Below are 26,247 nucleotides of genomic sequence, written 5' to 3'. Positions count from 1 at the left end.
TTCTTTAGCTCTCAAATTCTAGGTCAGAAAATCATGGAATTAGAGCTAGAAGGGACCTCAAAATCATCTATTTCAGTGTGTGTGTGTGTGTGTGTGTGTGTGTGTGTGTGTGTGTGAGAGAGAGAGAGAGAGAGAGAGAGAGAGAGAGAGAGAGAGAATGATTGACCCTTTTCTCCATCTGACAAAGATGTAGACCCATGCTTAGAATATTTTTTTAATCCATAATTGAAGGAAATGCTACATTTCAGTTTAAGATTAGGAATAACATGCAATTTTTTTTCATATTCACTTTCATATTCCCAGGTTAAGAGCCCCTAATTAGAAATGATTTGACCAAAATAATAACTAGTAGTCAGATTTGAATCTGGACCCTCTGACTTCATGTCCAGGGTTTTTTTCTTTCTTTTTGCTACATTATATTGCTCATCTTTCTGCCACTGCTTTTGATCCTTTGGGACCCTGGAGTCCCCTAATCAGAGCCGTAGGCTTCTAATTGATGTGTCTGTTGGTATATCCTGGTCAATGGAGGCACAGAAGGAAGTGTGGTGTTGGTGGGCAAGGGTGTCCACAAGCACATTTTTTACCTCCCCACTTCTGATGATCTACATAGTGATTCCTAGCTACCTGAATTTGGGAAGCTCCTTCCTTAATTTTGTCCTCGTCTATAACAGGAGTGCATTAGAAAAAGTTACCTCTAAAGGCTTTTCTAGTTTGGATACTTCATTTCCATTCTGTCTGTTGTCTAGGATAGTCATCTCATTTCCTTAAGTAGGAAGGGTGGAGGAGTGGGGTCAGGGGTTGCAAAATGGCCTTAGGAGAGGAGCAACTCTTGTAACATCTTGTGGTCTTCCTCATTGTAACATGACCCTTTCCAGTCTTCATCCTGGGTCCTCCATCTTCCCCCACAGGTAACAAAGGGGCAGTGGGCGTCTCTTTCATGTTCAATGGCACCTCGTTTGGCTTTGTCAATTGTCACCTCACCTCTGGCAATGAGAAGACTGCTCGGTGAGGAACTTTGGGATTGGAATTGGGTCCTGCCAGAGACCATTATCTTCCCCTGGATTGCCTATTATTTGTCTCTTGAGTGAACCCTTGGCCTCTCCTGACTTCTAGAGATTCTTTTGCCTCCCTGGGTGACCCCCTTCTCCCATAACCTCTCTCCACAGGAGGAATCAGAATTACTTGGACATCCTTCGACTCCTGTCCCTGGGTGACCGACAGCTCAGTGCATTTGACATGTCTCTGCGCTTCACCCATCTATTCTGGTTTGGGGACCTCAATTACCGGCTGGACATGGATATTCAGGTTAGGGGTTGGGGGGAGGCACATCTAGGCAGGGTTGGGTGATCCATTTAATTATATGTAGTCTGTATTTATTAAAATAAAGTACCTACTTTTAATGAATGTCAGTAGGTGGGTGTGAATGACCAACTAAGGGCAGAAGTTAGAAAGATCTATAGGTATTGTCACAGATTTTGAAGGGAGGATGGGGATAGATTTCTAGGCAGAGCTAGAAGAGGACTCATGGAATGTCATAGCTGTGAAGAACCTGGAAACACAGAATGGCAGAGTTGGGAAAGATCTTTTAACAGAGAATGGCAGAGTTGGCAGGAATCTTAGAACAGGGAATGTTAGAGCCAGGAGAAAGACTATAGAACCCTAGAACACAGAGTACCAAAGTTGGAAGGGACTTTTGGACAAAATGTCAAAGCTGGAAGGCACTTCACTTCTACCTTCTGGCTTCCTTCAAAACTCAAGTCTGGTCCTCCCTTCTTTAGGAAACCTTTCTCAGTTGTCCCCACTGCTAGTGCCTCTCCCCTGAGATCACCTTCTATTTACACTGTATATGTGTGATATGCACATAATTATTTGCATGTGGTCTCCCCTATCAGAATCCCAGCAGGGATGTTTTTTTGCCTTTTACTGTATCATCAGCACTTGCATAGTGGCTAGCATATAGTAAGAACTTCATAAATGCTTGCTGACACTAAGATCAGAGAATGCAGGAGCTGGGTAGGTCCTTAGGGCTTAGAATGGAGGGGAGAATGGATGTGAACAGCCAAGTATCAGGGTTGGGAGCTGGGCAAAAATTTGAAGGTGTGGAGTATATTCAAATGGGATTACCTCTTGGGAAAAGGAAGGTAGAAGGAGAAGCAATTCTCACCTATCTCTTACCTCCCTCCTCCCCTTCACCCCAGGAAATCCTCAATTATATTAGCCGAAAGGAGTTTGAGCCTCTTCTTCGGGTGGATCAGCTCAACCTAGAGCGTGAGAAGCACAAGGTTTTCCTGAGATTCAGTGAGTGTGTGTCTGTGTGTGTATTTTATTTCATTTTTTTACCAATTACATGTAATGACAAATTTCCACATAAGTTTCTGAAGTTATATGATCCAAATTACCTCCCTTCCTCCCTCCTCCTAGAGCTGGCAAGCAATTCAGTCTGGGTTAAACATGTATTATCTGTGTGCGTGTACACAGGCAGATTAGGGCAAGGGGAGAGAGAGAATGAAGAGGGACACTCTTGCCTTTTATTAATAAGGGATGGTCAAGACCAAAGGACTCTGGAATTAGGGTCAAGGATATCTCCTGAGATAGGGTTTTTCTGTTTCTGTTCTTTGGGATTTTTGTTTCTTGGGGGAGGGTCTGTTGGGCTCCAGTTCCCTGAGAGTTTGTTTTGGGAACCCTGATCCCCTGTCCTTCATGCCAGGTGAGGAAGAGATCTCTTTCCCTCCCACATACCGCTATGAGCGTGGCTCCAGGGACACCTATGCCTGGCACAAACAAAAACCAACTGGGGTGAGTAGAAAGGAGTTGGGAGGGTATTGGGGGATAACACTAGCTGATTCTGCTCTGTGATCTAGAAGAAGTCGTAGAATAATAAAATCTTGAACTTAGAAGTTTAGAATCTTAGAATTTTAACTTACAGGCTTAGTGTTTTAAAGTACTTGGCATGTTGAATTGATTGACCCAATATCCTCAGAGCTGCAAAGGGTCTTAGAAATTTCCCTGGGGGAACCTAGGTGATTCAGTGGATAGAGAGCCAGCCCCAGAGATAGGTGGTCCTGGATTCAAATCTGGCCTCAGCCCCTTCCTCACTATGTGACCCTGGACAAGTCACCCCATTGCCTAGCCCTTATCTATCTCTCTTCTGCCTTGGAACCAATACCTTGTATTAATTTTAAGATGGAAGATAAGGGTTTAAAAAAAAAGAAATGAAATTAAATGAAAGAAATTTCCCTGAAATTGGTCAACTGGTCCTTAGTCTTGCCTAGTCTTGGTAGTAGAAAAGCCTCTACAACCTCTTTGATATGGGAGAATGTAGACCCTGCTTAGAAAGAGGCCATTTAACTTTTCTTGGCCTCAGTTTTCCCATCTATCAAATGCTTCAAACACCCCCTGCTCTGCCAATGTCAGGGATCCACTGAATGAGGAGGTATAAGAGGGGGCTGTACATGTATGAGGAGTCGTTGGTGTTAGAAGAACCCCCCCCCCCCCCAGGGGATGATTTGTGGTAGAACTAGTTGTCACTCTCAGCCTGGGCTTGAATCCAACTTCCCAGATACTGTCCTGGGGATTGTCACCTCCATTGATGGTGTGAGATCTTCAGTGTCAGCAAGGATATTTAACCCCCTCCACGAATGAAGCTTCCCTCCTTCCCCAAGGCTGTTGGGGCTCAGTCCTCTTAATTCACTCTCACTGGCTCCAGCTCCTTCCCTGTGGCATAGCTATCTACCGCTGGGCTTAGTCACTTTGAGCAAGGGCTAGTTTTAGCAAGAGGTTACCAGCAATGAGGGAGAGGGTGAAATTATCCAGAATATGTAATTTAGAGGGAGTTACGGAAATATTGAGCCCAGGACCAGGGACTCTTGTCAAAAGCCTTTTTTTGGCTGGATCACCCTGTTCAGTCAAAGCTTAGGTGGCTAAAAAAAACCCAAACCAGCCCCACCCCGTTCTCAAGCCAGGGTTCTGGGCTTCCCTCCATGTGGAGTTGGCCACCTTGCTTCCCAGGGTGACCCACCAAGCATGCTTCCCCTCGCTTGACTCTGCCCTGGCCAGCATTGGATTGGCAGCAAGAAGCCTAACAGGGTTCAGATTCCAGCTGAGTTAGTGACTCACCGTGTGATCTGGGGCAAGTTCCTTTCCCTTATCTCTAAAATGAGGGGTTTGGGCCATATGATCTTTAAACTCCTCATCAGCTTTAACAAGGCTGTGATTTTCAGGCTGGATGATCTCCAAGGCTCCATTCCTTCACTGACTCCCTAGTCCAACATTCTGCGTTCAGAGGCATTTCTACATTGTATATTATTTTAGATTTCGGTAGAGGCAGTGGTGAAGAGTTGAGTAGAGGGAACACAGTGCTTGGTACATAGGAAGGGCTTAACAAATGCTAGATGACTGGCTGGCTGGCTAACTACCCTTGTTCCGAACACCTCTGTTCTCTCACATTTCCCTGCATTTTGGGACAAAACACTCAGTGCTCAGGACAGTTGGATAGTGACAGATGCATGCAGTTCTTGCCAACAGTCAAAAGGGAGAGCCATTCTCATACATGAACTCCTTCTTTCCTCCCCTGGGTTAGCTCCTGATGCTCTCCCCTTTTCCCAGGCACCACTGTCTAATCCTTATTCCATCTGTAGGTCCGGACCAATGTGCCTTCCTGGTGTGACCGTATTCTTTGGAAATCTTATCCTGAGACCCATATCAATTGCAATTCTTATGGTAAGAGCTGGGGTTCCCTAAGGGAGGTGATTGGTGGGTACCAGTGTATCCTAGCCTTGGGGTAGAAGGTAAGGAGGTTTTTGTCTCCTCAGTCTTCTTTCTGCTTGCTAATCTCTACAGGTTGCACAGATGACATTGTCACTAGTGATCACTCCCCAGTGTTTGGCGCCTTTGAAGTTGGGGTTACCTCCCAGTTTGTCTCCAAGAAAGGTGAGAGAGAATGACTGTGTGTATGTACCTGGGTGCATATACCTTGAGGATTCATGGGAATCCTTGGCCTCTTTCCTGATAACAACTCTCTAGACTCTATTCTTTTTCTTAAGATCCAGGTTCCAGTTTGCCTTCTTTCAAGACTTCAGTTCCAGGTCCTCTGGTCCTGGTTTTTTGTCTCTGTTCTTTTGGAATATCCAGGGAGGGAGGTGTTGGGGGGGAGGGGAAGTGAAAGAATGTGCCAGGCCCTCATTTCTTGGAACCACTTGGAACCATTTGTTACTTTTGGGTTCTAGATTTTCCTTCTAGGAACTTAAATTCTAGTTTCTTACTTTCTTTGATCTCAGTTTTTAAATTATCCCAATCATTCTCTAGTTTCTAGACTTTCTTCTCAAGGATTTAAAATTTGAGCTCTACCTTTCTATCCTGGGTTCTAGACATTTTATTTTTTTCTTTTAATGAATTATTTCAGATTTTTCACAAATATATTTAATTAATATGTACTTTAAGTTTAAATTTTTTATTTATTGGTATTTATTGATTTATTTAGAATATTTTTCCATGGTTACAAGATTCATGTTCTTTCCCTCCCCTCTTCCCTTTCTCTTCTTGGAGCTGTAAAGAAATTACACTGGGTTAAATATATGTCATTGTTCAAAACCTATTTCCATATTATTCATATTTAAAGTCTAGACATTTATCTTGAGGATTTAACTCCTTGGTTTTCTCTTCTACTAGGCTCCAGGTTCTAATGGTTCTGGATTCATTCTTTTAAGCAGTAGTGAAGATTGGGCAGCTAGGTGGCTCAGTGGGTAGTCAGATCTGGAGACGAGTGGTCCAGGGTTGGAATGTGACTTCAGATACCTCCTAGCTGTGTGACCCTGGGCAAGTCACTTAATATCAGTTGCCTAGCCCTTACCACTCTTTTGTCTTGGAACCGATACTTCATATTGATTCCAAAACAGAAAGTAAGAATTTAAAAAGAAAAAAAAAGTAGTGAAGATTGCATTGCCCAAATAGGGGTGTTCTGGCACTGAAATAAGATAATGTCTATAAATTACTGGGTCAGTTTTAAAGAACTATATATTATGTGGTAGTCAGAGTATTTCTAGCTTTTCATCTCCCTGGTCCATTATTCTTGATTCTCTTCCTCAGAGTTCATATTCCCAGTTTCCTTTTGTCCAAGCTCCAAGTTCTAGATTCCTCCCAGAACTCTTAAAGCCTAGGTTATATGTTTCAGTGGTTCAGCTGTCCCCTGTCTCTGATTCTTAAGTTCTTGATGTTTCCTTCCCATAGATTTCTTTCCCTTGTCCTGGTTCTGTTTGAGACTCTGTCTGGCCTTCCCCCTATCCCATCTCAGCTCACCTCTCTTTTCTTGTAAAGAAACAACTTTCTTCAAATTCAAAGAGTACAAGAGTTGGAATAAGTAGCCCTGGGTTGGACTCTCACTCTGTGTGACCCTGGACAAGTCATTTTTGGTCAGTAAGCAATATTGATTAAGCATCTACTCTGTGCCAGGCATGGTGCTAAGGTCTGGAGGAATAAAGAAAATGAAGGACAATATCTGCTCTCATCGGGAAGACAACACACAGATAACTCTGTACAAACAAGCCAAAGACAGGGTAAATAGGAAATAATCAGCAGAGAGAAGGCACTGGCATTAAGGGCAGTTGAGAGGCTCGGGGGAACCAGAAGGTAGAGATGGGGAGGAGGGAGAGAATTCCAGGGGATAGAACAGAGAGGGAGAATTGTACTGCATGGAGTCCAGAGATGGAGTGTGTTGTGGGAGGCACAGTGTCACTAGGTCACTGTGTTCGTGGATCACAATAAAGTGTAAGTCGACTGACTGGAAAGGTTGGAGAAGGAGCTGAGTTTGGAAGGGCTTTAAAAGCCAGAGATTTTTCTATTGGATGGTGGAGGCAATTTGGAGTTTATTGAGGATACACTTGTACTTTAGCAGGATCAATCTAATAGCTTACTGGAGAATGCTTCTCTCCCGAGTGTGTTTGCTCATGTGCAAAATAGAGATAATAGGACTTTTAAAGCAATTATGGAGCACAACTCGATAGAATGCTGGGTTGCCAACTTCAAATCGAGACTCAGACACTTATTTGCTGTGTGACCCTAGGTAGGTCATTTAACTGTCTGCCTCAGTTCCTCAACTGTTAAACAGGAATCATAATAGCACCTCTCTCCCAGGATTGTTGTGAGAGATCAAATGAGACATGAAAATGTTTAGCACAGTCCCTGATACATAGTAGATACTATATTTGTAGCTAGTATTATTCCATCTGGCATCTTGAAAGATATTATGAGGGAAGCTTATAGAAACATTAAACTGTTGCTGTCATTTTTGTTACTATTGTTTCGTTATTATTAGTTGTTTGACTGTGAGGAAATGATTGGCTTCTCCCCCAGAACAGGAGATCTGGACAAATGTCCACCCCAGGGCCCAAGGATGATTTGGGATTAGTAGAGACCATGGAGCCGTCTTCCTCATTGGGTTGCATCTGGGAGATGGTTTCTGGAGAGAATAAATTAAAATTTTTAGGAGAAGGATCATAGTCACGACTCTCGGACTGATGATGAAATGCATGTATTCTCTTGATAGAAAGATGGTGGCTATAGGGGTCTGGACAAACTGTGTCCAGTCAGATAGGGTCAGTGGGCCACTTTGTTTTATATAATTGCACTTTCTTGTTACAAAAGAGGTTCTATGGTGTCTGGGGATTGGGAAATAAAAGCAATAATTTAACAAAGTGTTGAGGGGGCAGCTAGGTGGCAGATAGAGTGCCAGGCCTGAATCATCGGCCTTTTGGCTAAGATCAAGTGTAATGCTAGGCCTGAAGATAAGAAGTCCTGGGTTCAAATTTTACCTCAGGCACTTCTTAGCTGTGTGATGCTGGGTGAATTGCTAACCCCAGTTGCCTAACCCTTCCTGCTTTTCTGCCTTGGGACTAATAGTATCAATTCTAAGACAGAAGGTATGGGTTAAAAAAAAAAGTATCACTAAAACATTTTTTTAAAAGAAAGAAGAGGGATTAGAGATTTGTTTTATGCAGTCCTAGAGAGAACTAAGAACACTAAGTGGATCATTGGAACCTATTGTAATGAGAAGGTTCCCAACAGAGCTGAGTGAAACAGGGTGGTGAGTTCCTCATCATTGGAGGGCATTCGGGGAAAGCCAGGCTGTTATAGTACAGGATGCATTAGAGACATTTCCAGCTCAGGCACTAGCAGGATGAGATTCCTTCTGAGGACTCTTCTAGCTCTGAGTTGGGGCTCTGCATTTCCCACCATTCTGCCCTTTCCCTTCTGGCTTAGGGCTTTCCAAGCCGTCAGATCAAGCTTACATCGAATTCGAGAGTGTGGAAGCCATTGTCAAGACTGCCAGTCGTACCAAGTTCTTCATTGAATTTTATTCTACTTGCCTAGAAGGTCAGAGCTGGGGAGAGGTCATGCCGGGGATCTGGCTTGGTTGGGCTGCAGGCAGGAGATGCCTGGGCAGGGGGCACTGATGGAGACACTCTTCTCCCTTCTTCAGAATACAAAAAGAGTTTTGAGAATGATGCCCAGAGCAGTGACAACATCAACTTCCTCAAGGTTCAGTGGTCCTCGAGGCAGCTGCCCACGGTGAGACTCTGGTTGGGGAAGAAGAAGGGAGTGGGTCTGGGTGTATGTTGTAAGAGCTAGTTTGCAAATATTATCCCGGTCAGTCCTCACAACAACCCTGGGAAGTGTGCTAGCCTTGTTCTTGTTTTACCGATGAGGAAACTGAGGCAGACAGATTAAGTGGCTTGTCCTAAGTCGCATAGCTAGTAAAGGTTCGAGGCCAAATCTGGCCTCAGAGACTTCCTTAACTTCCTAGATTTGATTGAACTCAGGTTTTCCTGACTCTATTGTGACACCTGGGGTATGTTGTCTATTTGGTTGGGTTTTGAATGACCAAGTTTAGGTAATGAGTATAAAAAGAAGTGGAGGAAAAGAAGAAATAAGTGTAGGAAAAAAGTTCCAGGGTATTGCAGATGAGCAAATGTTGCCTTAATTTTCCAAAAAAGAGAAAGAACGTGTTTTTATTTTTTAAAAATTCTCAGCTGATGGACGTGACTTTGATTTCCCTATAAAGTTCTAGAACTAGAAAGCCCGGCTGTTTTCATGTTAGCTTCAGTGCCCGAATAAGATGAAATGTAGTAGAGCATAAATGTAAAACACATCATTGGGTTCAAAAAAAATCTGAAAAAAAAGTGTGGCTTGACCTCCCGGCTCACTCTGAGTCAGCACTGTGGCACGGCAGCTAAAACAGCCCAATCCATTTTAGGATATGTGAAGAGAGGGAGTGTGCTCAGAATAAGAGTGATGGGGTGGCTCAGTGGATTGAGAGCCAGAGCTATAGAGGGGAGATCTTGGGTTCAAATCTGGTCTAAGAGGCTTCCAAAATGTGTGACTCTGGGTAAGTCACTTGACCCCCCCATTGCCTAGCCCTTCTCTTCTGCCTTGGAACCAATACACAGTATTGATTCTAAGATGGAAGGTAAGGTTTTAAAACAAAAATGAATAAAATGAAAGAGTAACAGTGACATTAACTAGCCTTGTTAGTCACTTAACCTTTCAGGGTCTTAGTTTTCCCACTTGTAAAATGGGGGAATTGGACTTGATGACCTCCAAAGTCCCTTTCCTGCTCTTAACCTGTGATTATATGACGATTCTGCACTACTTTGCCTCAATCAGTTAATAAACATTTAGTGGGGACAGGTAAGTGGCCTAGAGGGTTACCCTGCAAGGAAATGAGAATATTTGGCTTGAAGAAGAGACCTGGAGGAGCATTTTAACCATACTTAGCAACTTGATTTGTATTTCCCTAATCAGGAGGGATTTAGAACATTTTTTTATGTGCTTATTTGATAGTTTTGGTTTCTTCATCTGAAAACTGCCTATTTGTGTCCCTTGCCCATTTGTCCACTGGGGAATGGCTTGATTTTTTTGTACATTTGATTTAGCGCCTTATAAATTTGAAAAATTAGACTTTTGTCAGAGGTTTTTGTCATAAATTTTTTCCCCAGTTTGTTTCTTTCCTTCTAATTTTGGTTGCATTGGTTTTGTGCAAAATCTTTTAGTTTAATACAATCACATATTTACGAATTTGAAAGGTGTCAATGTGGAGAGGTGGTTTGATTTGTTCTGCTTGGCCCTACTGTACAGAGTAGTATTAAGTAGTCATAAAAACTTAACTGGGTGGTTCAGTGGATGGAGAGCCAGGTCTAGAGACGGGAGGTTGGGTTCAAATCTGTCCTCAGACAGCTGTGTGACCCTGGGAGAGTCACTTAACCCCAGTTGCCTAGTCTTTACCCCTCTTCTGCCTTAGAACCAATACTAGTATTGATTTTAAGACAGAAGGTGAGGGTTAAAAAACCAAAAAGACCTGCATTCAAATGTGGCCTCAGACCCTTTGGGTAAGTCAGTTAAACCCTGCCTCAATTTCCACAACTATAAAATGGGCTGATATCTTTAGCAATATTTCCCAGAGTCGTGAGGAGAAAATGAGATAACATTTGTAAAGCACTTAGCCCAGAGTCTGGTAAACACATAAGAAATGCTCCCTTCCCTTTCCTCTCTGGACATGCCAGGAGCTCCTTACACATGTCTAGTCTGTGAGACAGATCATTGAGTAGCTATTGGCTGGGATGGAGTAAGGGGCAGGAGCAGGATCATGGGGGCATACCATCCTCATAAGTGTGAGCTCGTCCCAATGTCTGTCTCTACGCCTCTCCCCAGCTGAAGCCGATCCTGTCAGAGATTGAATATTTGCAGGATCAGCACCTGTTGCTGACTGTTAAGTCCCTGGATGGCTACGAGTCCTACGGTGAGGGGGCAGGATGGGACATGGGGGGGAGTTCTAAGAAAATTGAAAAAAAAAAGGGGGGTGAGGAGAGCCCTCTGGCAGGAGGATGGAGTGGAGTCTCTTGAAGAAGGGAGAAGAGTATGAGAAGATTAGATTGTCTGCGTGAAGCTTCCTGAGATGCTCAGGACTCTCGGGGAGGGAAGGAGGATGTGGGGTCTAAGAGGACAGATCTTGGTATAGGGACATCTGAGGATGGGATGGGGATGGGGAGGGTTTGGGAAATGGCTACAGATCTGTGACCCTCTCTGTCCAACCCCCAGGCGAGTGTGTGATCGCACTCAAGTCCATGATTGGCAGCACAGCCCAGCAGTTCTTGACCTTCCTCTCCCATCGAGGCGAGGAGACGGGGAACATCAGAGGCTCCATGAAGGTGCGGGTGCCAGCTGAACGGCTAGGCACCCGGGAGCGGCTCTACGGTGGGGGCACCACCAGGGAGAGAGGATGGGAGGCTCTGACCAGAGATGGACCCTAGTCTTGGGAGGGAGGAGTGACCCTGGGATCTAGGAGTCTGAGACAGACCACTAAGCCCTCAGGGACCTGTCTGAGGGTGGGGAAACCAAGCTCTGAGTTCCTGCTCTTACCCCCTAGAGTGGATCAGTGTTGACAAGGATGAAGCCGGAGCGAAGGGGAAACCACCATCTGTGTCCCGAGGCAGCCAGGACTACAGGTAAGGGGCAGGGCTGGGGAATTGAAAGATTGAGAGGGGTCTGGTGGAAGGCTTCTTGGCCAGTCCTCTAAGCCTCTGCCCTGGATCTTCCCCTGGCCTTCCAGGTCTGGGAGCCGAAAGCCAGGTCCTGCTGAAGCCTCCTGCCCTTTGTCCAAGCTCTTTGATGAGCCTGAGAAACCGCCTCCAACAGGAAGGCCTCCAGCCCCACCTCGTGCAGCCCCCAGGGAGGATGCCCCCCCTGCTCCCAGGTGAGAATTCCCCCCCCTGCTCCCAGGTGAGGATCCCCTCCCCCTGCTCCTAGGTGAGGATCCTCTCCCTCCTCCCAGGTGAGGGTCCCCCAAATCAGGATTCTTCCTTCCCTCCACCCCGCCATGAGGATTCCCCCCTGCTCCTTGGTGAGAATCCTAAGGGGAGGATTCCCCCACAACTGAGGATCCTTATCTCCCCCAAAGGGGAGGATCACTCCCTGCTCTCAGGTGAGGATCCCTATCTCCACCCTCCTCAGGGCCCTCTTCCTCCCATTTGAAGCATCACAGAATGTTGGATTTGGAGTCAGAATCCTGCGCCTGGGCCTTTGCTTCTCCTTTCTAGACCTCAGTTTTTTCCTCTGTAAAAGGAAAGAGCTTAATGTTCTTAATGGGCTCCAGTGATCTCCAAGTTCCCTTCCTGCCTTCAGGCGTGTGAGCCATCCCTACCGGCGGTTCTTCTGTTCTTTCTCTGCCCGGTTTTGTTTGCCATCGCTCTGGAGTTTGGGGTTGGCTGGGAGAACCTCTAGAGGCTCATGTTTCTTCTTAAATTTTACTCCTTGGTTTTTCCTACGTTTCCACCGGGTGGTGCCTCGACTCTGAATGGGCCTTTGTGGATTAAAGAACCAGGATTTTCCCCGGTTGTGTGGAATGAGACAGTGAGGACAGTGTTGTCTAGTGGGCAGAGTGCTGTCTTCTGGAGGCAGGAGAGCCAAATGCAGATTTCCGTTCTGGCGCTTCCTCGCCGTGTGACCATGTTGGGCCCTTCATCCCAGTTAAATGGGACGAATTCCCTGCCCAGCTCACAGACCTCTTTATAAAGCTCAAGATGCTCCGGAAAGAAGAATTCTTATTGGCCGCTCCTTTAAAATAAGGACAAAGTTCTTTATCAGAATGGTGAGGCATCCACTGTTTATGTTAGTGCTGACTAAATTGCAACCTGACCTGGTTTGCCTGCATAAAGCCCTTCTCAGGCTTTCTCTGGGCACCGGGGCCCACATACGAGCTCCTGGATGCAGTTTGAGGCTTTTCTCATCGCGCCCCCCCCCCCCCTTTTTTTAAACCCTTTACCTTCTGTCTTAGAATAATACAGTGTATTGGCTACAAGGCAGAAGAACAGTGAGGGCCAGGTGATGGGGGTTAAGTGACTTGCCCAGGGTCACCCAGCTGGGAAGTGTCTGAGGCCAAATTTGAACCCAGGCCTCTAGACCAGGCTCTCCATCCATTGAGCCATCTAGTGTCCCCCTCTCACCACTCTTCATTGTTATCAATCACTGCTTGGCTGTCTTCCTCACTTGAGTAGAAATAACTCACTGGGAATCTTTTGGAGTCAGATGCCTTCTTGGAAAGGCAACAAAAATCTTCAGGCTGCTTTGCTCAGCAGTCTCTTCCTTACCATAATTAAAGGGCTCGTGTTTCCATTCCCTACGGCTCCCACCGTCCCCTCCGTGGGTCTGGCTCCGGTTTCACTAGGAGCTGAAGGCTTCTCCCCATGTCACTTCCTCTACAGCTGTGGGTTGTCTTAGAATAGAATCCTTGTTGGAACAAGCTTCAGAGCCCGTCTCACCCAGCTCCCATCTCTGACTGGGGAGAAAAGAGAAGCGAAGGCGCTTCCAGAGTCAGTTCAGTAAAGCTGTGTTACGCACCCACTCTGTGCCGGGCCCTCTAAGCAAAGTCCCACACTGAAGCGGACTGTGTCCCCGATCCCTCCATCCTCAGGTCCAGAGTCTCTCCTGAGCATCCCTTCCCTCCCCAGGTCAAAGCCAGAAGGAGCTCCGGAAACAGAGGGGATGACAGCCCCCCCGATGAAAAATAGCTTCAATAACCCAGCCTACTACGTCCTAGAAGGGGTCCCACACCAGCTGTTGCCCCTGGACCCCCCGGCCCCCACCCCTCCTGCCAAGGCTCCCACTCCTTCGGTCACCAAGAATAAGGTGGCCATCACGGTGCCCCCCCTGCAGCCCGGCCGCCGGCGGCCCCCTCGAGTGGGCGAGGGGAGCTCATCGGATGAAGAGGGAGGCACCTTGCCCCCGCCCGACTTCCCTCCGCCCCCGCTGCCCGACTCGGCCAGCCTGGATCTGCCCTCGGTGGGCCCTGGGGGCCGAGGCCGGGGAGGGGTTGATATCCGGGGGCCACTGACTCCTAAGACCCATCCCCGGCCCCCACTGCCTCCAAACTCCTCCCCGGCCAGTGCCTTCCTAGGGGAGGTGAGCATCGGTGATGACCGATCCTGCTCCGTGCTTCAGATGGCCAAGACGCTGAGCGAGGCCGATTACGCTGCCGGACCGGCCAGAGGGGGCCTGATGGGGGGCCCCCTAGACCTGCCTCCCCGGGGTCTGCCCCCCGATTATAGCCGTGCCCTCGGCTTTCCCCCTCCTCGAATCCGGGAGAGCATCCAGGAAGACCTGGCTGAGGAGGTACGCAAGTGTGTGTCATGGGTATGGGTATGTGTGTCTGTCACTGTTCTTGGCTTCTCTGTGGCATGTCTCTGCCACCCAACCGTGGTCTCCTCTCTGGTCTTTCTTCTATGGCCCATGAGCTACATTTCTGATCCTGGCATTCACCGTCCTCCACAGACTGGCTCCAGGACTATTCTCTTAAATGGACTATCCTGTTTGGTCCGAATTGGGCTACTCTTTACTCCTTTATCTCCTCTTGTCCCGTCCCACCTCTGTGTATTTGTCCAGGCCATCCTTCATATCTGAAATGGCCTCTCTCCTTCTCTGGGTGCATTGAAATTTTAGCTGTCCTTCTAAGGATCAGTTCAGGTCCAGAGTCTGGACTTGGCGGAGGAAGGCAACGCAGGGAACATCCCGACCTGGGACTGCTTCCTCGCCCCGACTCTTCCGCCTCCCTTCTGCCGACTTCTCTGCATGATGGTCATTTGGGGACGCGTTCTCAAAGCCCCCCAGACTTTTCTAAGTTCCTGGAGGACAAGGATTATCTTTACATTTTGGGTTCTTCCAAAGAAGCTCTGCCCGTGGGGGCTCTGCCTCGAGGGGAGCGGGGGTAAGGGGGCAGCCAGGACACTGAGCGTGCTTGGGGTGTGCCCACAGGTTCCGTGCCCACAAGGTGGGCGGGCAGGCAGCCTGGGCGAGGGGAGCATGGGGGCCTGGCTGAGGGCCCTGGGCATGGAGTGCTATGAAGAGGGGCTGGTACACAATGGCTGGGATGATCTGGAGTTCCTCAGGTGAGCGGGGCCGGGGGCGGGGGGGGGGGGTGGGGGGTGGGCAGGAATTGGGCTGGGTCTTGGTGACAGGGTTTGGGGGGGCAGAGGCAGCCAGCTGGGTAACAGCCCTGTTCCCTGCAGTGACATCACTGAGGAGGACTTGGAGGAGGCCGGAGTCCAGGACCCAGCCCACAAACGCCTCCTGCTGGACTCTCTGCAGCACAGCAAGTGACCTTCCAGGGCCTGCCCGGAACCCCTCCACCCCGCTACAGATTGGAAGGACTGTCCCTCCAAACCCCCATCATGAAGGAACTTGTCCGTTCTGCCTTACCCAGTGCTGAGGACGGCTGCCATATAGTAGCGCCTCCCTCTGCCTATTTATTGGGGAGTCTCCAGGCTCTGGGGAGGAGAATTCCCAGGGCCACCCTTCTCCCTTCCCCAGGGGAGTGCTTCTTGCTCCATCCTTGTTGGCCAATCAGTGTCCCTCTGCTTCAATTCTGGCTCATCCCCTTCCCCACTAGGGTTTGGGGTTGGTTGCCCGATTTAAGAGGCTCTCAGCTTACTCCGGGGATGGCCTCGGTCCAAGGTTTTGTCCCCCAGATCCTTCCCCCGTCACTGGGGTGCTGGAGGGGGACTCATTTCTGCTCAGGCCCTTGTGTCTCCAGCGGAGAAAGGGCGCCATACAAGGGGGTCCTTGTTACATTTCACACCTCTTCCCCTCCTCATCTCAGGGACCCCCGAGCCACAGGGAGCACTCAGTCAGGTCCCTACCCAGGCTGGCATCCCGCCCGGAAATGAAGGAACAGCCCTTTTCCTCCCATTTGGCTGGGCTGGGGTCCCCACTGCCATGGGGGGTGGGGTTTGTAAGGAGGGTTCTGTGTTAATTTAATCGTCTGGGTTGGGGGAGGGGGAGGGAAGGAAGGAGGGGAGGGATGTGTGTGTGGACACTTTAATGTTATTTTATGAGAGAGTAGAGTTAGGGCATGTTTTGAATCCCCGTCCTAACTCCCTCTGCAATAAAGGACTGTTTGCTTATCTACTGCAGCCCACTCACTTCATCTGTGATGCCCACCCAAATCAGGAAAATTTTGAGCCTCAGTTTCCCCTTCTGCAAAATGAGAACATGGTTTCTAAGCTTCCAGCAAGCTCTAAAAGTCTTCTGGAGACTGAATGGGGGACGGGACCACCCTAAAGTAGGGGCAGAGTGAAGAAGGAGGGTTTTGGAGGAGAGGCAGCTTAAGAGATCAGAAAAGAGGGAGGCCTGAAGGCTCCCTGAGGAGTCTTGTCTCTGGGTGGATGGAGGGGGGGGGGGGAGAGCTCTTCTACAGACTCATTCAGATCCCAGAGCTGAGGCTGGGTCGGCTGGACCTCCTAGCCCTGCTATAGTTTCTCCACAGTCTCCTCTCCCCTCAGATGACAAGGCAGTGAAAAGAACTCCCCTGCCTGCCCAGACCACACCTCTTTGGGGTGATGTGAATTGCTGGGGTTTTCCCTTGCATCAGGCAGAAATTTGCCTCTCCTCATACTTTGCTTCTGGTTCTGCCCTTTAGGGCCAAACAGAACATCTTATCCCTCCTCCCCTGGACATCGATCACATGTTCTCTTCTTCAGGTCCGATAGCTCCAGTTTGATCTTTTCCCCATCCTGGTCACCCTCTGATCTGCAAACTAGTTTGTCCTAAATTTGGGGATCCTGAACCCCCCTAGCCTAGAGCTAACCCTGAAATAAATCCATTTTGGGGTTGTCACACCTCTCTGATAAAGCCTTTCAGGCTGAGGGGTTGGGTAGGTCTATCTCAATGGCAAAATAGTATTTTTTAACAGCCACCGATCTACTCAAAAGAGATTGGCCTTAATTATGGGCCAGCTGATTGGTTTGAGGAGGCAGCTTCTGGTGCTCCCCCGAAGGTAGTATAGGCAAGCCTCCTAATTGCCCTATGGGTAGGGCTCTGAGCTTCTTACTCTTGCCCCTAAGCCTCCCCTTTTAGCTCTGTTAGGGCCACCTGAAATGGCTTCAATAAATTAATTTTATTTGGATTGAGCAGAATTTGATCTCAATAAATTACAGACGAGTTTTAGAAAGGAAAACAAAAGTTGGAAGAAAAAAAAGGAAATAATTATACCCTTGCCTGACTTTTAGGGATCCTGGTCTTGGGCAATAGTTACCCCCACCCACTCTCCCCACCCCTTGCCCAACCTATGAATGGCCCTGGGAAGTGGGAGCAAAGAGTCCAGAGAGCTCTGCTCCCTACTAGCTGTGTAACCTCTCTGGGCCTCAGTTTTCTCTGTAAGGTTGAACTACATGGTCTTTAAAGTTCCTCCCAGCTCTAGGTCCAATTGTCTATGAGAGTCAAGGCCCGTCGTGGGCAGCAGCCCATTTCCAGTGGTAGCTGAGTCATTGAAGCGAGTCATTCAAGCTGGGCACCCTTTGCAGCTCTAGCAATATTTGCCAGCTCCAGAACCCAGAGGAGCCCTAGAAAGTGGAGCTTGTGGGGGTGATGGATGGCTGCTTCCCATGGTGCCTCCTCAGGCATCATACCTTGGATTACCTCCTCCAAATTCATAAGGGGCTGGGCTGGTTTAAAGAATTTCCCAAGGGACTTATGGAGGGGGTAGAGAATGGGAATCAGGAGGGGACACTGAACAATGATGGAGTCCACAGAAAAGGGGCTGTCTGCTATTTCTCCAGGGGAGGGCATGTCCAGACATAATGGATCCTTGGGATAGGGAGTCAAAGGAAAGTGGCATCTCTGGTGGTCACTGATACCTAGGGTCCTGATGATGGGCCTTGGTTACCCAGAGAGGAACATCTTTGGCCATGATAGTGCCCAGAGTGTGGAAGGGGGTGCTTTGGAGAGAGTGGCTTCCCACCGTGGAGCATCTGCTTGTTCTGGGAGAGTGGGGAGGAAGGGGCATTTTTAGGGACTGGCACATTGAGAAAAGGGTCCTCTCTGGCTATGGCAAGATTATCCTCAAGAGGTGGGCAGGGCCAGGGGGGGGGATGGTGGAGAAATGGGTGTTTCAATGAGAAAAGGGGACATCTGTCAGCACAGTTAGGGAAGAGAGCTATTTCACTATTTCACTCCAAGAGTCCCTAGAAGTTTGGGAGGGAAATGTCTGGGGGAGGTAGGGGTGGGCTCTGTGGCAGTGACAGGCTTCAAAAGAGAGAAAAGGAACATCTTGATGGAGGGAAGGGCATGTCTCTGGCCGTGGCAGGATCCCCAGAAGGGAAGGCAGTAGCTGCCTGGCCCTGTCTGAGAGGGAGAAGAAGCAGGAACATCTCAGCTGTGCAGTTCCCAGGAGGCTGGGGCAGGGAGCAAGGGGTACAGTTAGAAGAGGTTGGCTTTGAGGGCAGCAGTGGCTGAAGCAGAGGTTGGGGCTTTCCGGTGGAAGGAGGAGAGGACGCCAGAAAAGGGCCCTGGCCCGGGCTCTGCAGGCTGCCAGGCCTTGAGCAGCTCAGCAGGGCTAGGTGCCCCAGGGCCACCTCCTCCTCCCCCTGGCCCACCAGCCCACAGGGGCCCTTTGAGAGGGGCAGGGGCTGGGGCTGGGGGCAGGCCAGGACTGGGGCTGAGGCTGAGGCTGAGGCTAGGGCTTGGGCTGGCTAGGCCACCAGGGCCAGGCAGGGAGGCCGTGCTGTCTGGTGTCGGGCTGCAGTTGGACTCCTTTGACTCGTCATCTTCCGAGGAGGATCTGGCCTCCCCCTTCTTGGTGCCCGGAGGACCAGCTCCACCCCCGGCACCCTTGGCACTGGCTGCCCGCTCCTGCTTCCGAAACTTGGCCCTGCGATTCTGGAACCAGACCTGGGGAGGACGGAGGACACGAATGAAGGATGATGAAAGACAAACTTCTGTCTGGCCTGTGGGGGCTTCCAGGCAGGGCTTTAAAGGTCTGCTTACACTGGAGAGATTTGGGGTGAAGGCAGAGAGGAAGAGTCTGATTCTGCTGAATCAAAGCCAGGAGGGTAGATGGGATGCTGGATCCTTTTGGACCCTCCCATCTCTCTGTCTGGCTCTCACTAGCTTGTCTACCATTCACACCTGTCTCCCCTTCTCATCCCCTGACAAGGCTAGCCTGGGTGCTATAGTGCCCAGGAAAGGGGGGGGGTAGGGAACAAGCATTTATTAATGATCTGCTCTGGGATTACTGTGCTAAAAGCTTTACACATATTATCTCTTTTGTAAACAGAAGGATTTAATGGCAAGGGAAAGCACTTAGCCCATGGGTCAGCATGGAATTGGGTTTCAGCCAAAGGCTCCCTTTCTGTCCCTAAATGTGGAGGAGCAGAAGAAGAAACTGAGGCACAGAGACAGCTTCTCTGTTCCATCTCTCCTTCCCTAAGGCCTAGGGCCACCTCAGTTTTCCCTTGTCTCCTTGACACCTCCCTCTGTCCTGCTCAGTCCTTAGCTTTTCCTGTCCCCCTCCTCTTCATCCACACTGGAAATACCAGAAAACACTGAATTTGGGAATGGGCATATAATCATACACACATAGAGATTTATAATTTTGTGTATTTAATATACATATTTATATTTAATATCTTTTATAGACTCATTCTTATATATTTATCTATAGCATACTCTGTCCACTTCCTCATTTCTTTCTGCCACTATCAGCTGTTTCCCCCTCCCAGAGACCCCTCCACTTCCTCTCCATCTTTTTTCTCGATTTCTTTTTCCTTCCTCTCTATCCCCATCATTTCTGCATCTCTGTCCTTCTGTCCCTCTCTGTACGGCTCTCTTCCTCCATCTTTCTCTTCCATTTCTGGAGGCTCTTTGCTCTTTTCTCCCACCTGGGTTCCTCTCCCTCATTCCCATCTATCTGTTCCACCTTCCCTCACCTCCTCTCTGTTTCTCCCCTTCCCATTCTCTGCCAATCTATCTTCCCGGGTCGTCTCTGTCCTCCTCGGCCTGTCCTCCCCTACCCCCCCCCCCCTTTCTAACGTCCTGCTTTTCCTTTCCTCAGGATCTCTTTTTTGTCCCTTTCCCATCCCCTTGGTGGAGCCCTTGGGCTCTGCGCACTCCTCCCCTCAGGCCATGGAGTTCAGCCCTGGTCAAGTGTCTCCTGGTTTCAGGACGCTGGACCTCGATTGTTGCCTAACCTGGCTTCCGGTTAGAGGGCAGAGGCGGGAGAGAAGACTTGTGGTCTTGTGCTAGCCTTACCAGGAGCTGCAGGGAGGGAGCGGGTACCGACGGGGGAATCACTCACCCTGGGAGCGTGCCATGGGTGTTGGGACCCTCCACCCCCCACTCCCCGGCTCCTATCCTAGACTTCGTTCCTCGCCCCCCAGACACACAGACCCTCCCGGTGGGGCAATTTCCTGCACCTGCACTCGGGCCTCGGTGAGGTCGATCTTGAGCGCCAGCTCCTCCCGTGTGTAGATATCCGGGTAATGGGTCTCCGCAAACACTCGCTCCAGTTCCTTGAGCTGTGAGCTGGTGAAGGTCGTGCGGATTCGGCGCTGCTTGCGTTTCTCGCTTAGCCCCGACGGGTCGGAGAAAAACTTGTACGGCACTGGAAGGGAGACACAGGGAAGGAGAAGTGAGAGATGCGGAGAGAGGAGAGACCTGGGGGCGCATGGAGGAGAGACTCAGAGAGACAGGGAATGCCAGAGAAAAACGGGGAGGGTCGGGGACCGAGAAAAAGGACGGGAGTGATGGAGAGAGAAGAGAGAAGGGAAAGGCAGACTGAGGGAAGCAGGAGGGACGGGAAGAGAAAAGACAAGGAGACGGGACTCTGAGCAAAGTTAGGGAAAAATGTAAGTCACCGTCCGTGAAAGAGAACAGAGGAACGGGAGCAAGAGACGGAGACATGAAGAGATTAGGCAGAGAGACGTGAGGTGAGACACAGCGAGAGAGAAAGAAAGGGGGACATACAAAGGGAATCGGAGAAGAAAGGCAGTAAAAAGAGACCCGGGAAATGGGGAGAAAAGAAATGAAGACCACGGAGAGAGAGGAAGGTAGAAATAGAGGAAGGAACAGAAGAGGGGGGACAAAATGAAGAAACAAGGGGAAAGGGGAGAGCCGTGGTGGCATCAGAGGACACAGGAAAGATGGGTAGAGGTGTATAGAGAGAAAAGACATGGAGAGATGGGGCAGAGGAGACACAAATGAAGTGAGGAGAGAGGGGAGAGGGAGAGATAAAGGGGAGAGACTTGGGAAAACACAAGAAACTGATGGAGAAGGAGAAAAGCAATGCCAGGTATGGGGAGGAAAGGGGGGGGGCAGAGAAAAGACCAGGAGAAACAGGTCAAAGGATAGTTATAAAAACAAGCAAGGCAGGAGGGGATGAAGGAAAGCAGAGAGATGGGAACAAGAGAGATGAGGTGTGACACAGATATGGCATGAGAGACATCCAGTGATGGAAACAGAAGAAAGACAGAGAGGAAAGAGACATTTATGAGGCAAGAGAAAAGGAATAGGAGGGTAGGGAGAAGACAGACAGGCATAGGGAAAGAAGAGAAAGGCCCAGAAAGACATTCGAGAGAAATGAGAGATAAAGAAAGAGACAGGGAGAGATGAAAGAGACAAAAGGGGAAGGAGAAATATAGATGGAAAGGTAAAAGACATGAAGAAAGAAAAGAGACACAGATGGGAGAGAAGAGAGATATGTGGAGAGATGGCAAGTGAGGAGAATATGGAGAGAGACATGAAGAAATGTGGAGATAAAGTGATGGAGACACGGAACTAAGACAAATTTGGAGACTGGAGAGAGACAGAGATTGGAGAGAAGAGGAAGACAGGGAGAGAGGATTGAGGAGATAGACATGGAGAAAAGGGAAAAGAGAAAATATGGCAGATGAAGGGAAGACATCAAGAGAGAGGCAAAATTGAAGAGAAAGAGAGACAAAAAAGGGACAGAGAAAGAGACAGAGACAGATGTGTGGACAGGGAAAAGAGATGAAGTGATAGAGAGACAGAGGAGAGACAAAGATATTTAAGGCCAGAGGATAATGGTGAGACAGGGATTGAGGCAAGAGATAAGGAAATAGATATGAAGAGATAGAGAAATACACAAGACTGAGAAATGGACATATGGAGAGAGAGAGAGAGAGAGAGAGAGAGAGAGAGAGAGAGAGAGAGAGAGAGAGAGAGAGAGAGAGAGAGAGAGAGAGAAACATGAGAAAACAAAGAGACAGAAAGGTGGAGACAGGAGAGAGGAGTGAGGAAAGAAGACAGACATGGAGAGAGAAAAGAAGAGACAGAGGAAAGGAGAGAAGGGAACAGGAGAAATGGAGAGGACAATGATTGTGAGGAGAAAGTTGTAAAGAGATACCTAAAGGGAAGAGAAGAGAGTAGAGAGCAAAAATAAGTGGAGATATGAAAGAAAAAATATGATGAGATAAGGAGAGATATAAATGAGAGACACAGAATATGAAATGGGACACAGAATATGAAATGAGAAGAAGAGAGACAGAGATAGGTAGACAAATGAGAAGGGAAGAAAAATGGAACGACAAAGAGAGAAATATGGTAGAAAGAGGAATTGGGCAAAAGAAAAGCATGAAAAGACAAGGAGAGATGAGTTAAAAGGAGTGAAATAAAGAAATGAAGAGGGGGTGGAGGAATGAGAGATAGAAGAGAAAAGCTTGATAAACTTGAGAGATGTTGAGAGATAAGGAAAGTAGAAAATCCAGGGTAGGCAAAGAGATGGGGAGAAAGTGAGAAGGGAGAGATGGAGCAGGTGAAATTCCTGGCTCTTCATCTCCCATTCTCTCTTCTGTATGCATGTCTCCTTGTCTTCTCAATTTTCTCCTAGGTTTCTTTTTTCTCTTTTTTTCCTGCCTCTAATTTCTCTTTCCTCCCATCTCCTTTCCTTCTCCTCTCTCCATGTCTCCTCCTTTTCTCATTTCTGTTTCATGTCTGCTTTTCTCTGGTGTGTGTGTGTGTGTGTGTGTGTGTGTGTGTGTGTGTGTGTGTGTGTGTGTGTAGTCAAGTGTACATGCATGCACCCTCATAATGACAGAAACTGCTCTCATCAGAACTAGGGAACAGGGTCCTTCCTCTACTTTTCTCCCTTCTCCAAGTTCCTCCATCCCAGGACCTTTTCCCACCTTCCCCCTTCTACTTGGCAGCTGGGAACTCTCCTTCAGATCTGATCTGCTTTGGTTTGTCTGTCTTCCTCTTAATTGCTATTGGAGCCCCACTGCCTCCCCCCTTTCTGTTGTTTCCATTTAGGTCTCACCCTGGCTGCTCCAACTCCCACCAGCAGCTCACCCTCCCCATTCCTCATCTCTCTCCTCCAGATCATTTTGCAGCCTCATCCCACCATGGCCCCTCTTGGGCTGATTCAGGGGCAATGAGAGCTTGGAACTTTGAGGCAGGACATGAGTTCTAGCATCTGTTTCTAACTTGAACTGTGTGACTTTGGGAAAATCCCTTCTCTTCTTTAGGTCTTAGTTTCTGCCCCCTGAAAAAAGGAGGGGATTCAATTTGACATTCTCTGACATTTTGTTTCTGGGATGAGATCTGGTCACTTACATCTCTCGACTTGTCCTTTTCCAACTATTCCCTCTTGACCCTTCCCCATCCTTTCCCTCAGGAAGATTTTTCTCTTCTACCTTGCCCTGAATACCCTGGCATCCTCAAATTTTCACCTTTTTCTTTCTGGTCTCTGCATGTACCACTCCTTGGTCCTTTTTCCTCATCCAAATGCTCCTTTGATCTCAGGCCCCATCATCATCCTGTTGTGACTCTCCATGACACCCTCATGTCCTCTCTCTGTCCTGTCCCCCAAGGTTTCCTTCTCTTGACCATGTGTCCTCCCTCTCCATTTCCCCATCCATCTCTTCTGGAGGTCTTTCCATTTTTCTCATGTTCTCTCTCACTCATTCCTTTTCCTGCCCCAGTTTTAGCCTGTTTTCTTGTCCTATGATCCTTGTCCTCCCATGTCCTATCCCTGTCACCTCTGGCCCTTGTCCTCATGACTCCTTTTCCCTTTTCTTTTTTTCCTCTCCTGATTCTCATTCTTCCACCTGTTTCTTCTAGTTCCTACCATCTAGTCCCATATTTCCTGTCCCTTTGACTCCAGTCTCTCTACTCCTGTTCTCTTCTCTGTCCTCCTTTTCTCACTTTCTAGTCTCCCTCCTTCCATATCCCTTTATTCCTTATTGCCCTTAACCCATTCCCCAGAGCCCTCACTCCACCCTGTCTCTAGTTTTTGTATCTTTCTCCATCCTGCAGTTCCATGTTTATCCCTCTATTCCTTCCCAACCTTTTCCTCTCTAATCTTTCCCTCTCCAGGTCCTAGATTTCCCCACCACTCTCTCTCTCTCCCTCCAATGCACCCACTATTTTGGTCTTTTGGTCTTCCCATTCCTGCACCAATGAGCCAATCTCCCACCTCTATTCCATTCTTTCCCATAGCCACTGGGCTCAGACTCTGGTATCCAGGCAAAACTTGACATGTCTGTTCCCCATCACATCATTTCTATTACCCTAGTACCACTTCTAGATCTCTTTTACCTGGTTCTTGTTTTCCCCTTCTCACTTTCCTGGTCCCCACATCTCTTTCTCTACCCCCAAGTCCCTCTAAATACATTTCCTCTCTGTTTCCAGGTCTTCATAACCTCATGATCTTTCCAAGGTCCTCACCTGTGTGACCAGCTCTGTCCTGGCACCCTCATTTTCTCCCTGGATCTCCTTTCCCAAATTCCCACATCCTTATTTGTCCCTACTTGCCTTCCAGTCCTTCTATTCCCTCCTAGGGTCCTACATCTCATTCTTCCTGGTCCCCACAATGCTCCTTTTCCTGATCCTCCCTTTCTTAATATTTATATCACCTCTGGCCATCCTCTGATTTCTTGGTCCCCAAGTCTCTGTTTCCACACTCCCATCTTTCCTCCTGGTGCCCTTATCCCCCCAAATATCTTTCTGTATATTGATCTTCTGGCACCAAGGACCTGTGCACAGTACTGGATTCTTATCTTCCCTCTCGCATCCATATCTCCCTTAGATCCTCATCTTTACAGCCCCCTGCATTCTAGCCACCTAGTCTGGTACCCACTCTTCTCTCATCCTCATCTACCTTTACTGGGCTTCATCTCTCCGGCTCTTCATCCTGCCTTCACATCCTTGCATCCACATCACTGGTCAGTTGGGTCCAGTATCCTTGTCCTCTGGAGAGAGGCACCCACAGCCCCTTATTGCTCCCCTCCCAAGCATCTACATCTCTGTCTCCCAGACATCCCACATCACTTCTCTCTGGTTCCGGAGTCTCCATTTTCTGATTCCTCTTCTACAGCTTCATCTTCTCTGGGCATTCCAGGTTTGTTTCCCTCGATTTTGGTCCCATTTCCATCTCCTTCTCCTGACCATTGGTCTCTTGGTACCTAAGATTTCTCTCTAGTATGCACCTCTGCATTCCAGGCCTCTCCTGTCCCTGTGTCCACTCCCTGGTCCTAGCTCTGTCCCCAAGGTACTCCCCGACCACTCTAAGGGTCTTGGCCAAGCCCTGGGCCAGGGTCGCTGGCCCCAGCAAGGTTCTCTCTCCTTTGATCCCTCCCCATTTGGACCCGGGGCAGCCGCTCACCTGTGGAGTAGGGTGCGGGCTGGTGATCCCGCAAGGCGCCCAGGCCGCAGGGAGGTGAGGCAAGGCCGGGGCAGGCGGGTCCTGCCGTGGCTGCTGCGCTGAAGGCGGGTCGCCCCAGGGGACTGTACTGGAAGGCGCCCGCCTGGCCGCAGGGGCTGAAGTCGCCGTAGGCGGACTCCATGGCGGCCACACAAGAGTCGTAGGAGTTGAGGTAGGAGTAATCCATGGGCGCGCGGCGCAGGCAGGAGGGCTGCCTGGAGGAGGGGATGCAGGTCAAGAGGGACTGAGGAGAAGCCGGGCAGAGGGACTTGTGGAGAGGGACAGAGGGAGGAGTCGGAGAGCTGGGCTGCCCAGTCCCGTCCCGTCCCGTCTAGCCCAGTCCCACCCGCCCCTTCTTGGTCCCACTGTCCCGCCAGAGCGCAGCGGCCGCACCTTATAACGGGATGGACGGGGCGGGGGCAGGGGCGGGACGGAGGCAGAGGGAGGGACCGGGAGCCGCCCCCAGACCCCCGCCTTCCAGTCCCCTTCCTGGGTCGGGGGCGGGGCCGCCTCTTTTCCCTTCCCCCTCTGCCTCCTGTCCTACTGCAGGGTGTGTATGTGTTTGTGTGTGTACCTCCCGGGAGACCCCAAGGCCCCCGGCCTTTCTCCCATTCCCTCTGCCTCAGTGGCAGCCTCTACACCCGCTGCCGTCGGGGCCGCTGGGTGGCCAGAGCCTTCCCCGCATTCCCACATTCTCAGCGAGGAAGTCCTAGACTAGCGCAGGACTGGGGCTACAGAGGGGCCCAAAAGAGCCAGGGGCAGGGCTGGGGGGC

General features: G+C 49.2%; 2 protein-coding genes across 5 annotated transcripts in view; one reads left to right on the top strand and one right to left on the bottom strand.

Annotated features, from left to right (window-relative positions):
• Positions 1–15,948, top strand: part of INPPL1 (inositol polyphosphate phosphatase like 1) — a 36,639-nt gene extending 20,691 nt beyond the window's left edge. For all 4 annotated transcript variants that reach the window (XM_056795042.1, XM_056795041.1, XM_056795043.1 and 1 more), the window contains exons 15-29: positions 909–1,005; positions 1,167–1,305; positions 2,199–2,298; positions 2,708–2,796; positions 4,638–4,719; positions 4,840–4,929; positions 8,254–8,367; positions 8,474–8,562; positions 10,702–10,789; positions 11,089–11,244; positions 11,417–11,495; positions 11,600–11,743; positions 13,497–14,157; positions 14,797–14,930; positions 15,051–15,948. In XM_056795042.1, coding sequence (XP_056651020.1) covers positions 909–1,005; positions 1,167–1,305; positions 2,199–2,298; positions 2,708–2,796; positions 4,638–4,719; positions 4,840–4,929; positions 8,254–8,367; positions 8,474–8,562; positions 10,702–10,789; positions 11,089–11,244; positions 11,417–11,495; positions 11,600–11,743; positions 13,497–14,157; positions 14,797–14,930; positions 15,051–15,141 — 2,153 coding nt within the window. In that variant the 3' untranslated portion in view covers positions 15,142–15,948. The remainder of the gene's footprint in view (positions 1–908; positions 1,006–1,166; positions 1,306–2,198; positions 2,299–2,707; positions 2,797–4,637; positions 4,720–4,839; positions 4,930–8,253; positions 8,368–8,473; positions 8,563–10,701; positions 10,790–11,088; positions 11,245–11,416; positions 11,496–11,599; positions 11,744–13,496; positions 14,158–14,796; positions 14,931–15,050) is intronic.
• A 969-nt stretch (positions 15,949–16,917) lies between these two features.
• On the bottom strand, positions 16,918–25,833 carry PHOX2A (paired like homeobox 2A). The gene is made up of 3 exons (XM_056795044.1): positions 25,436–25,833; positions 20,232–20,419; positions 16,918–18,708 (listed from the first exon to the last, which is right to left on the bottom strand). Exons 1-3 carry the CDS (start codon positions 25,659–25,661, stop codon positions 18,238–18,240), a joined length of 885 nt encoding a protein of 294 aa, XP_056651022.1. The 5' UTR covers positions 25,662–25,833; the 3' UTR covers positions 16,918–18,237.
• Between the last annotated feature and the right edge of the window lie 414 nt (positions 25,834–26,247).

The sequence above is a fragment of the Monodelphis domestica genome, chromosome 4, assembly GCF_027887165.1.
Source record: "Monodelphis domestica isolate mMonDom1 chromosome 4, mMonDom1.pri, whole genome shotgun sequence".
NCBI lineage: Eukaryota > Metazoa > Chordata > Mammalia > Didelphimorphia > Didelphidae > Monodelphis > Monodelphis domestica.
The sequence above is the reverse complement of the archived record's forward strand: the minus strand, read 5'-3'. Positions and strand labels throughout refer to the sequence as shown.

Coding starts and splice junctions, on each gene's coding strand:
- PHOX2A (XM_056795044.1), bottom strand. CDS start 25,661: ATGGATTACTCCTACCTCAACTCCTACGACTCTTGTGTGGCCGCCATG. Junction 20,420..25,435: donor GCCCGCACCCTACTCCACAG/GTGAGCGGCTGC, acceptor TCTCCCTTCCAG/TGCCGTACAAGTTTTTCTCC. Junction 18,709..20,231: donor TCACCGAGGCCCGAGTGCAG/GTGCAGGAAATT, acceptor CGTCCTCCCCAG/GTCTGGTTCCAGAATCGCAG.